Source organism: Trichechus manatus, unplaced genomic scaffold (assembly GCF_000243295.1).
Source record: "Trichechus manatus latirostris isolate Lorelei unplaced genomic scaffold, TriManLat1.0 scaffold00016, whole genome shotgun sequence".
NCBI classification, from domain to species: Eukaryota; Metazoa; Chordata; class Mammalia; order Sirenia; family Trichechidae; genus Trichechus; species Trichechus manatus.
The window spans coordinates 20,915,828-20,927,363 of NW_004443952.1; the positions used below are offsets into that span (position 1 = coordinate 20,915,828).

An 11,536-nucleotide genomic window follows, 5' to 3' on the forward strand; every position below is an offset into this window, starting at 1 on the left:
ATCACCAGGGCTCCACAATTCTCCCCAGTCAGACCTAAAAGGGTGGATCTCAGCAGGAAACTCTGAAGGTGTGAGGGGCAAAGGGAGCTGGGGCCTGGGGCTATGACAGCCACAAAACCAGTTGTCATGGAGTTGACTCCGACCCTGTGTGTCAGAGTAGAACTGTGTTCCACAGGGTTTTCAATAGCTGATTTTTTTGTAGATTGCCAGGCCTTTCTTCTGAGGCACCTTTGGGTGGACTTGAACAGCCAGCCTTTAGGTGAGCAGCTGAGCATGTTAGCTGTCTGTACCACCCAGGGACTCCATGATAGTCACAGGTGGATGGTATTCCCTTTCTTACCCAAAATGCCTATTTCCCTCTCCCTTCCTGGCCCCCTCAGCCTTAGGAGGGAGAGACATCTAGGAGGAGAGAAAACACTTAATTCTAAAAAATAAATATTTTCTGCTTACCGCCTATGTTTTATGCTTCTGGTTCTTAACTTTTGAAGATTGTTGAGTTGAACACTATTTTCACTTTTTACAGATATATTCATTTTCCTCAGTTTTCTGCTAATCAAGCTTATTAAAATCAAGTTGTATTTTCTATGTGTGTGGTTCTTTGACATTTCTTTGGGTCACTAGCCAAGGACTGGGGAGATGGGGGGAACTCTCCTCCTCCGTATCACAAGAACAGGCTGCTTAAGGTAATCTTCCTTGGAAACCCTCTGTAAAAATAAATCTTGAAGCAGACAGTCCAACTATGAACATATCTCCTATGGGAATTCTGATTTTCAGATATTGGCTTTCCTCACAACAATAACTCAAGAGACTAAGAATCCTCTTTCCTAGAATTTCATGGCAGCAACTTGAATGTATACGCTTTTTGTTTAAACTAGGTTCAATTTAGCAGAATTCAGAAAAGTGGCAGTCATTTTCCTAATTTTCTAGTGTAGTGATGGCCAGGGCCAATCTGCCTTAACACAGGAAAGGAGAGAAAAGAGGGCCCAATTGCTTCAGGTGACAGCAGGGTGATGCTTACCTGTGACCATGCTCAGTGCTGACAGGCATGCTAAGGCTTGGATATCAAGGTTCAGGCTCTGCAAATTTAAGGAAAAGTCTTTAATGGAGTCAAGCCACTCCCCAAATCCACGAAGGCACTGAAGTCGATGAAGGACAAGTCCATTGCAGAACACAAACTTATCTTCAGCAGTGTTCGACCTGCAAGACAAAGTCATGGGGGTTGGGGTTAGAGACACGTTAGATGAGTCTGTCCAACATGATAACATCATAATGCACAGGCAGTGAAACAGCTGCGGGGCAGCATTCAGAATACAGCGTGGTGCTGGGAAACATGCCCAGACACCTGTGCTGGACAAGACTATGTTCCTGGAAACAAAGAACCACCACCACTCATCTGTGCTAACTTCCTTGGAGAGAGTCAGCCCAGGGAAAGCTAGGGGTGCCGGGTCTGCTCTCTGGTAGTAGAGTCAGTAGCTGACTTGTCAAGGGACCAGGCATGGAGGAGGAGACACTCACAAGGACTATGGCAGGGCAGCCCAGTGCACCACCTCTCCTGCAGTGTCCATGAGATTGCCCCCTTCTGTGCTCCTTCACCAGGGCAGCTCCCTCATTCTCTTAAATATCAAAAACTGATAAGGCTGGAGGCTAAAACCACAGTCAACCAAACCCGTTGCCGTTGAGTTGATTCCGACTGATAGCAGCCCTATTGGACAGAGTAGAACTGCCCCATAGGGTTTCCAGGGAGTGCCTGGTGGATGGCACTACAATGCCACCATGCAGACTCTAAAACACCAAGCCCCTGCAAGCGCCAGCAGCCAACAGTAAACTAAGAAGTGGCCTAAAATACAAAAGAATCCTTATTTTGTATTACCATCTCTGCTTTTAACAGTGGGGCTGTGGAGGGCTATTTCTAAATCTTTCCTGAGAGTTTATATTATGTCCATAATCATCCCACTCTTTCGTGAAAGGCACCCTGCATGTAGAGTCTAATGGTTTTATCACTATATAATGTCCTTCCTAACAGTGTTAACTTCCAGTTGGACATCACCTTTTAGCTGTGTGGCCCTGGGTACTCCTTTAATCTCTCTAGGCTTCCTTTTCCTTATCTATGAAACAGGAATTCTAATTGCTACCTCCTGAGATCGTAGTGCAGTGGTAGAATTCTCGCCTTCTATGCAGGAGACCCATGTTCGACTCCTGGCCTGTCTGTCAGTGGAGGCTTGCATGCTGCTACGATGCTGAAGAAGTTTCAGTGGAGCTTCCAGACTAAGACTAGGAATAAAGACCTGGCAATCTACTTCTGAAAAATCAGCCAAAGAAAACCCTATGGATCACAACAGTCTGATCTGCAAGCGATCATGGGGATGGTGCAGGACCAGGCAGCATTTCCTTTTACTGTGCATGGGGTTTCCATGTGTCGGGGGCTAACTCAATGGCAGCTACAGCAACAACAAGACTGCTGTGAGAATTAAATAAAATAAAGGATTTGAAAGCCTACACACAGTGCCTCGTACATAGGAGGAGCTCAACACCTAACAGAATTAGTTAGGTGTAACTAATTCTGAATTCCATATGGTCCTTATTCTAATCTCAGCTTTCCTTTAATTTTCAAATCTCTTGCCATGCATTTATCTATCTTACCCTATTGCATTTACAAGTCAGTATCTCTTTAACTATGCTTCTGGGATAAATAGCTTTATTCACTCATTCACTCAGCAAGTATTTATTGAGCACCAAGGATGTTCCATTCCTGGAGGCAGGCCCTGGAGAAAACTCAGCCAATAGGACACATATTGTGACTGCCTGCATGAAGCTTATCATCTACTTTATCTTTCCTTCATGACTGATAGTCACACTGCTGGCTCCACTGAGGTGGACACTGGATTGGCTGTGAATCATGTTGATTTCTGGCACTCTGATTGCAACTCCATCCCTCTTCTCCCACAGATCAGTCCACAGAGGACACACCTATGGCAGAGTGATCCAACCTCAGCGTGTGAAACATGAACCTCACACTACCAGTGTCAGAATTGCTGGAGTTATGAGTTAAAGATCAGTCTCAGAGTATAAAATGGGGACCTCAGACCACCAGCATCAGAATCACTGGAGTATGAGTTAAAGAAGCAGATTTTTGGTCTTCTTCCAAGGTCTACCAAACTAGAATAGCTGGGATGAGGCATGGGAATCTGCACTTTAAATGTGCATTTCTGGTAACACAGTATGAAATTAGGGAGGAGGTGGCAGGAAGAGAGAAAGAAGTGAGTGGGTGGATGCAAGATGATTATTTTTCCTATAATTTTTGGTGAAATGTTGGTCCAAGCTCCTAAAAATATAAAACTGAAAGGAAGAAAGGAAAACGGAACAAAAATGCTACATGTGGAATTTATGAGAGGAGCTTATATACCAGGTTCTAGTTTTGAGAAATTACTTCCTCTTTGCTTTTGGTATCACTGAGTATGGAAGGTTGAACCAGATCTGATCAAGAAGCAATTCTCTCAGAGTAAACACAAGGTTTGGGAAGCTGTGGGAACTCTTTAGAGTTCCATCTGGTATACTAGAACAGCGACTTATTAAATAGAAACCTATGAGGTAAATGCAATCTTACAAAGCAAACACTTGCTCCCAGGAACCACCTTATGTACCATGAGAATCTTCCTAGAATCAGAAAATGTTGGAGCTACAAGAGACTTCAGAGACCACCAAGTCCGAACTCCTCATTTTACAAAGAAGGAAACAAATTTCAGGTGAGATAAGCGAATCAGACGGCAAGTCCACGTTAGAATTGGGACTAAAACCCAGGGGTCCTGGTTACCAGTCTAGCACCCTTTCCATTAGCCACTACTCAGTTTTTTAGTGCCTGGTCATCTTTCATATTTGATTCTTGATCAAACTGATTTCCCATGACTCAGCTACAAACACAGCAGGTTTCAAACGTCTTCAAAAACATACAGGTAGACTGGAGGAAGACAAAATAATAGTAATTACCTGATGGAAAGTCTAAGAACAAATAGCTCCAAAAAGGCTGATTCTATAAGTAATGTCTGATCTTCTCTGGGGAGATCAGTAAATCCTGGAATCTTTTCTGCCCAGCTTCTGGATACGTCAATGGAAGCTGTCAGAAGGTTGTAGAATTGTTGGACGTGCTCAGCATCTGTGCCTGCAGCAGCCTGGTCACTGGAACAGTACTAGGATGCAAACCACAGAAAGCAGCGTTATTATCCGCATCCAACGGGATAACAGCACCATTTGCAAATTGGCCCTTTCAAAATTGTCAATGCCCAAATCTTTACTTTTAGGTCCCACAGTTCATAAAACCCTCTCACATCCACAATCTCATACAATTCTCACAACAGGCCCTGTGATATAAATAGGCCGAATTTTTATTTTGTCCGCTTGCAAAGACATTTGCGTAAGTCCCATTTGCGCAGTCGTTTTCAACCTTGACTGCAATCGTCTGGGGAGCTTTAAAAAATGCTTGTGTCTGTGTCCTACCCCCAGAGAGTCTAATTCAATTGGTGTGGGGTGGGGCCTAGGCATTGGGAATTTTAAAAGCTCCCCAGTTGATTTCAAAGGGAAGCTCATGTGGAGAATCACTGCCTCAGGGATTTGTGGTCAAGTGGGCCTCCAGGGCCTACTGATTCCACTTTGCCACAGCTTTCTCCAAAAGGGATTCTAAACTAACCTGGTGGTTCTTAAAAGTATGTCCCTGGACCAGCAGCATCAGCAACACCTGGGAACTTGCTAGTCATGAAAATCGGCCCCACCCCAGAAACTCCGGGTGGGCCCAGAAAATGGTTTTATTGAGACTTCCAGTGAATCTCATACACTCTGAAGTTTGAGAATCACAGAATTAATCAATAGGAGGAGAGAATGGTTTTTGCTTGCTGTGGGTGCATTTCTGTGAGATAAAACAAATTAGACGGGGAGAGGGAGAGTTCAGGCAGGTATGTGCCATTAGACAGGATTTATGGCTCTTTAAATTAATTAAAATCAAATCAAATAAAAAATTCAGTTTCTCAGTCGCACTAGCCATACTTCAAGTGCTCAATAGCCACATGTGGCTAATGACCATCTCATTGGACAGCACAGGTGGAGAACATTTCCATCTCTGGAGAAAGGTCCGTTGGACAGCGTTGATCTAGAGTGTTCCAGGGGAAGAATGGTATATGCAGGCACAAAGTCTCTACCCAGTTTCTGAATATTCTGTTAGAGCTAGGGTTTTGCTCTGAATCACTGGAGGAAAAAAATTTCCTCCTTCGGGCACGATGATTAATATAGAAAGACAATAAGCAAGATATGACCAACAATGCAGAGACTTAAAAGATATGCAAAAACTCTCATGTAAATATGCACATCAGTTCCTTCACAGGAACACAGCCGAGTGTGCTTCTGCATCCCTTCTCTCAGTTGATCTGCATGGAGCAGGGATTTTAATTCTTATTTTGCAGATAAGGAAACTGATGCTCAGAGAAGATAAGAGGCTTTGCCAAGTTACATAAGCAATAAATGGCAGAGCTAAGACTTAAACGTAGGCCCTCTGATTTCAAGTCCTACACCTCCTGGCTGTTAATATGTCTGATGCTACTAACTGGTAGCCCATGGTACAGTGTTTGAAGTTTTTAAAAAACATTTGGCTTTACTCTAACTGGCAGTCTACTGATATTTACTCATTGGTCCCATGTTTCTGCCAACACCACACCATCACTGACCTCCAATAAATAGTTGTTAAATATTATTCGATGCAAGAATGGTCAGGGAGTACCTAGGTTTGCCACAACGTCCTAACCTGCCTGGAGAAGAAAATTGTTAGCAGCCAGGTGCTTACGGTAGAGCTACTTAGGACTGAAAAAGAGACACCTGTCTTAATTGCGTCTTTTTCTTTTTGTGCTTTTCCAGGAGGCATTAAAACATTGGACAGGGAGCCCAGTACTTTAATCCTAGCTTTGGCCTGGCCCCTGATTTGCGATATAATGTAGTTCTGCCATGTACTTTAGTTATCTGGGGTAGGTTACTTCACTGATGTTTCTTCTCTGTAAAATAGGGATAACAATACCCTCCTCAAAATTTTGTCGCAACGATTAAATGTGATAATGTATGTGAAGGCCCTGACACATAGAACATGCTTAACAAGAGATGCGGATGATGATACTAATGATGGTTACTGCACCTGGAACCATCACCATCCTTCAGCTTCCTACTGATAAAATGGGGAAGGGGTTGAACTAGAAGGTTCTAATTTTCAGTCCTGACTTTCTGGGAACCTATAACGTCAAGTCCAGTGTGGGGCCTGGCTCTTCTGTTCTCAACAATTCCATCTAGTGCCGAGGATTCTGGAAAGCCCTGGCTTTTCTGTGAGATAACGAACCACAGGAACAAAGTCTGAGAGAAGGAAACAGTCTTCATTCTCAAGGATATGTGAGGATGTTGGCATGATTCTGGTGTCACAGACACTGCCTGTATCTCCTCTCAGCACACGTACTTTCAAGGGGAGGAGAGTTTTAAAAAAAAAAATGTAATTTTTTTTTAACTTTCTTCACTTTTATGTTAAAAAAAATTAAAAAGACTACAGCCTAGGAAATCCTACGGGGCAGTTCTACTCTGTCCTATAGGGTCTCTATAAGCTGGAATTGACTCAACAGGATACAACCACCACCTCTTTTATGAATTTAATGCCATATGCTCTCCAAGGGCAGAATGGAATTCACGGCAGAACTGCCTTTTAGAAGCCGACAGCACTAAGTGTGGAACTCCCAAGTAAGTGATAATATGGAGTAAATATGTAGGACCAGGCAGCAGGTCATGGGGTACTTGAGCACTGACTTGCTGTGCAGCCCTAGGCAAGTCACTTAACCTCTCTGGGTCTGTTTCTGCCTCTGAATAGGAAGAGACTGGATTAGGTGATCCCTCAGATTCCTTCTAGCTCTTGCATTCATTGATTCTATGTTGCTAATCATACCAAATAAGAAATTTATTCCCTACAGTTTGACACTGATTCAACATTATTATTAATTTTTTAAGTAGTGTACTAAATAGGGAGAAAAAGACAAAAGGATGTAAACCTTTCCCTGGGATTGGGACCTAACAGCATCCTTCCTGTACCAACTTCCCTGGAACAATCATGGCTGGCAACTGAATAGTCTCTCTGCTTCCAGTATTTGCTCAGATCCACCAGAGCGCTTGCTTTCACCCAGAGGCCTCCGGCAGGGCTCTGCCCCTGCTGGGCTCACACTGTATGCATCCTGCACGCAGGGAAGTGCAGTCCCTGTGTATCCCGGCGCATTTTCGCTGATGGAGTTGGGCAAGGAGGAAGCCCAGGAGGCTCGGAGCGCCAGACTCCAACCAGACCCTCTGGGCTTCACTTGCAGTGATTTTAGTTCACATTCCAGAATTCTGGAGCCAAACTGGATTCAGCCTGAGCCACCAGTAACTTGGAGGTGACTAGAGGGTCAGCAGTAGAAACAGAACAAAACATTTTGATTCTTTCTTTGCCTGGCCTAGCAGTTTATAAAACTGCACCCAATGAATAGTGAACTTAAGTTGGAAGAACTGGACCATCAGCACTTCTGTGCTCCCCTACATCGCTCTGCCTCTGAACTAAGCAAGCTTGTGGTTCACCAAAGGAAATCTAGAAATATTTGTTTATTGACCATTTCAATTGAAAATAGGCCAAATAGAGAAAGACTTTCAAAATGAATCTTTTTCTGTTTATGCTAATTTTTTCCAGCCTATATGGATAATTGATCCATCAAAAATCTGGCTTTAACACTAGTCAAAGTCACAGCATTCCCTTTACTGACAGCCAGTGCCTAAGGGAAATTTCTCCCAAGTGCCTACAAAAGAATCTAGAGCTGCAAACAGCAACGGATATTATTCAAAATAAAACTAGTCTGCACATTTCATATAGCAATAACAGAGCCACACAAGTCAGACTTCAGCGACAACCTGGGCCTAAAATAAGTGATCTTAATGGTTACTGCGTGAGACAGTGGTGAACATGGGCCCTAACAATCAGCAATGGGAGTGCTTTCGTGGCAGAGTGGATGGAATCTCTTACTCACTCCACCTCACTGGCCGTCATACTTATATGTGTAAATACCTGAAGAACACGTTTTTCTCCTTTTAGAACGTTACTTTCCTCTGTGTCTTTACATCTCTAAAAATTATAGATGTGATAATCCACAAACCAAACTATATACACGTATTCTTAGATTCTTAAGCTTTAATGAGCAACACTTTAAACATTGGCAATAAATATATTTCTCCCCACTTCCCAATTTATTCTTTTCTGATCTAACTACTCCCCCCAAAACAAAACAAAACCCATCTTCTCGCCCACCAATGGCATCCCTGCAGTTATATATATTTGTTTGTTTTTTCACTCCCTCACTGGAATGTAAGCTCCACAAAGGCAGGGGCTTTGTCTTATCTTTTTTAACAATGTGTCCAACGCTCTAGAACAGCGCCTGATACCCAGCAGTCATTCGTAAACATTTGTTACATTAATTAATTACTTTCTGGAAAAATTTTTAATGGCTTAAAACAACAAGGATTTATTATCTTACAACTGTCTAGAAAATTTATACCTCTAGTTGCTCAACCCCCAGAAAAACTGGGAAATTCAAGGTAAAATTGAATTGTTCTTATTAAACTATGTTGGTGGTTCTTGACCTTAAATCAAATCTGTCACTGTCGAGTCGATTCCAACTCATAACGACCCTATACGAGGGAGTAGAACTGCCCTGTAGGGTTTCCAAGGAGCAGCTGGTAGATTTGAAAGGCTGACCTTTTGGTTAGCAGCCATAGCTCTTAACCACTGTGCCACCAGGGCTCCAACCTTAGTGTGCCAAAAAAAAAATCATCTGAGGTATTTGTTAAAATTTGGATTCCTGCCTGCCTCCCTCTTCCTGAAATCCTGATTTAGTAGGTTTGGGTATGGCCCAGGAATCTGCATTTTTAGACAAACACCCTAGCTCTTTCTGAGAGAGGCAGTCTGGGCGCCATGCTTTGGGAACCGTTGACCTGTATTCACAGTGCAATTACAGCAGGGCAGAGGGTCAGGGAATGAGAAGGCTGGAAAGGATCATGGGAGCACAGTTAGTCTAATCTGCTCACCACTCACACGAAGAAACTGAGCACACAAAGGGGCAGGAGCTAGCCTGAAATCTAGAGAATTAGCCACACGAGAGTCTTCGAAGTAGCTTCATGAAACAACTCTTCTACAGAGTCCTCGTGTTGCTTACTCTGCAGGCCTAACATGTGTTAACCATGTTGCTTCTCAGGCTAGCTTGCTAACACATTCAGGTGCCATTTGCTGGTGCCTGGTTTTATCGGAGCAGTATCTCTTGTATTTGGAGTCTGTTACTACACTAAGTGGCACTAATTACCAACAAAACATCCTACTGTGCTGAAAAATATTTGAAATGGCCAACTAATGAGACATTAAGTATATTTTCTCACTAGTAATTACGCAGGCTCTGAAGCCAAGCTAGTATCTACATATACTTCTATTGCTAAATTAAAAGCAACTGTGGGACAGAGAATAGCAACATTTCAAGGAGAAACAAATCAAACATGACATGTTTTGACTGCAGTGATATGCAATGATCTGAGCTTACTTTTGAAAGGGGGGAGTTTGGCCCAAAGGAGAAGTGAGGGCCCCAGAGCCGGGAATGCTCCACAGAGCCCAGGAGCTGTCTTTCTGGCCCCTGAGACTTCATTCCCTCCGTGAGTTGGAAAAAAGTCCTCTGTCTCCCTTTCCCGCAAACGGGGAGAACGGCTCACCTACACCTTAACGGCATGATGCTGATGCCTGAAGATTAAAACATATAGATCTGACAGTCTCATTTCTCTATTTACCTGATTTATGGGGGGAAGCGAGCAACTGTAACTAACTGTATTAGTGAAATTAACTGTCTGACTCAAACCTGACAGGGAAAATTCCTATTTAAAATGTAATAAATTATGGATACATGCCAAAATGTTAACAATGGTTAACAATGAAGAGTGGGATTAACAAAAAACCAAACCAAACCCATAGCGACTCATAGTGACCCTACAGGACAGAGTAGAATGGCCCCATAGGGTTTCCAAGACTGTAAATCTTTACTGAAGCAGACTGCCTCATCTTTGTCCTGTACAGCGTCTGGTGGGTTTGAATTGCCGATCTTTTGGTTAGCAGTTGAGTGCTTAACCAATGCACCACCAGGGCTTCTGAAGAATGGGATTAGGCAGATGTAAATGAAGAGGGGAGTCCCTGGGTGGTGCAAATGGTTAAAGTGCTCAGCTGGTCCACTGAGAGGCCTCTCAGAAGAAAGGCCTGGTGACCTATTTCCAAAAAATCAGCCATTGAAAACCCTATGGAGCACAGTTCTTCTCTGACACACATGGAGTCATCATGAGTTAGAAAGGACTTGATAGCAACTGGTTGGTAAATGAACAGGAGACATTCTTTTTTTTTTAACTTTATTCATTTCTAAATGGTTTGCATTTTTTAAAAAAAATCAGTGTGTATATATCACTATTATTATAATTTTTAAAATCCAAATAAAGCTTTTATTTTTTAAAAAATGTAGTATATTAACTAAATAGTAGATAAGAATTATCTTAGGTGAAGGGAACGACAGCACACACTACAGGGCAAGTCAGCACAACTGGACTAAACCAAAGCTAAGAAGTTTCCTGAATACAATCAAACACTTAGAGGGACAGAGTAGCAGGGGAGGGGGCTGGGGACCATGCTTTCAGGGGACATCTAGATCAACTGGCATAACAAAGGTTATTAAGGAAATGGTCTGCATCCTACTTTGGTGAGTGATGTCTGGGTCTTAAAAGCTTGCAAGTGGCCATCTAAGATGATCAGTTGGTCCCAACCACCTGGAGTAAAGGAGAATGAAGAACACCAAAGACGCAAGGGAAGTATTAGCCCAAGAGACAGAAAGGGCCACATAAACCAGAGACATCATCAGCCTGAGACCAGAAGAACTAGATGGTGCCCGGCTACCACCAATGACCGCCCTGACAGGGAACACAACAGAGAGTCCTGGATGGAGCAGGAGAAAGGTGGGGTGCAGAACTCAAATTTTAGTAAAAAGACCAGACTTAACGGTCTGACTGAGACTGGAGGAACCCCAGAAAGCATGGCCCCTGGATTCTCTACAGGGGATGTCAGCACAACTGGACTAAAGCAAAGCTAAGAAGTTTCCTGAATACAATCAAACAATTCGAGGGACAGAGTAGCAGGGATAGGGGGCTGGGGACCATGCTTTCAGGGGACATCTAGGTCAACTGACATAACAAAGCTTATTAAGAAAATGTTCTGCATCCTACTTTGGTGAGTGGTATCTGGGGTCTTAAAAGCTTGAAAGCAGCCATCTAAGATGCATCAATTCGTCCCAACCACCTGGAGTAAAGGAGGATGAAGAACACCAAAGACACAAGGAAAGCATTAGCCCAAGAGACAGAAAGGGCCACATAAACCAGAGACTTCATCAGCCTGAGACCAGAAGAACTAGTTGGTGCCCGGCTACCACCAATGACC

The 11,536-nt window shown here is 43.2% G+C and overlaps 1 protein-coding gene across 2 annotated transcripts in view; it reads right to left on the reverse strand.

The window, feature by feature from the left end:
- The window catches only part of NR4A3 (nuclear receptor subfamily 4 group A member 3), a 40,011-nt gene that overhangs the window by 16,497 nt on the left and 11,978 nt on the right, over positions 1 to 11,536 (reverse strand). For both annotated transcript variants that reach the window (XM_023727469.1, XM_023727468.1), the window contains 2 exons: positions 3,985 to 4,184; positions 1,019 to 1,197 (listed from right to left, as the gene is read on the reverse strand). In XM_023727469.1, the coding sequence (XP_023583237.1) occupies positions 1,019 to 1,197; positions 3,985 to 4,184 (379 nt within the window). The remainder of the gene's footprint in view (positions 1 to 1,018; positions 1,198 to 3,984; positions 4,185 to 11,536) is intronic.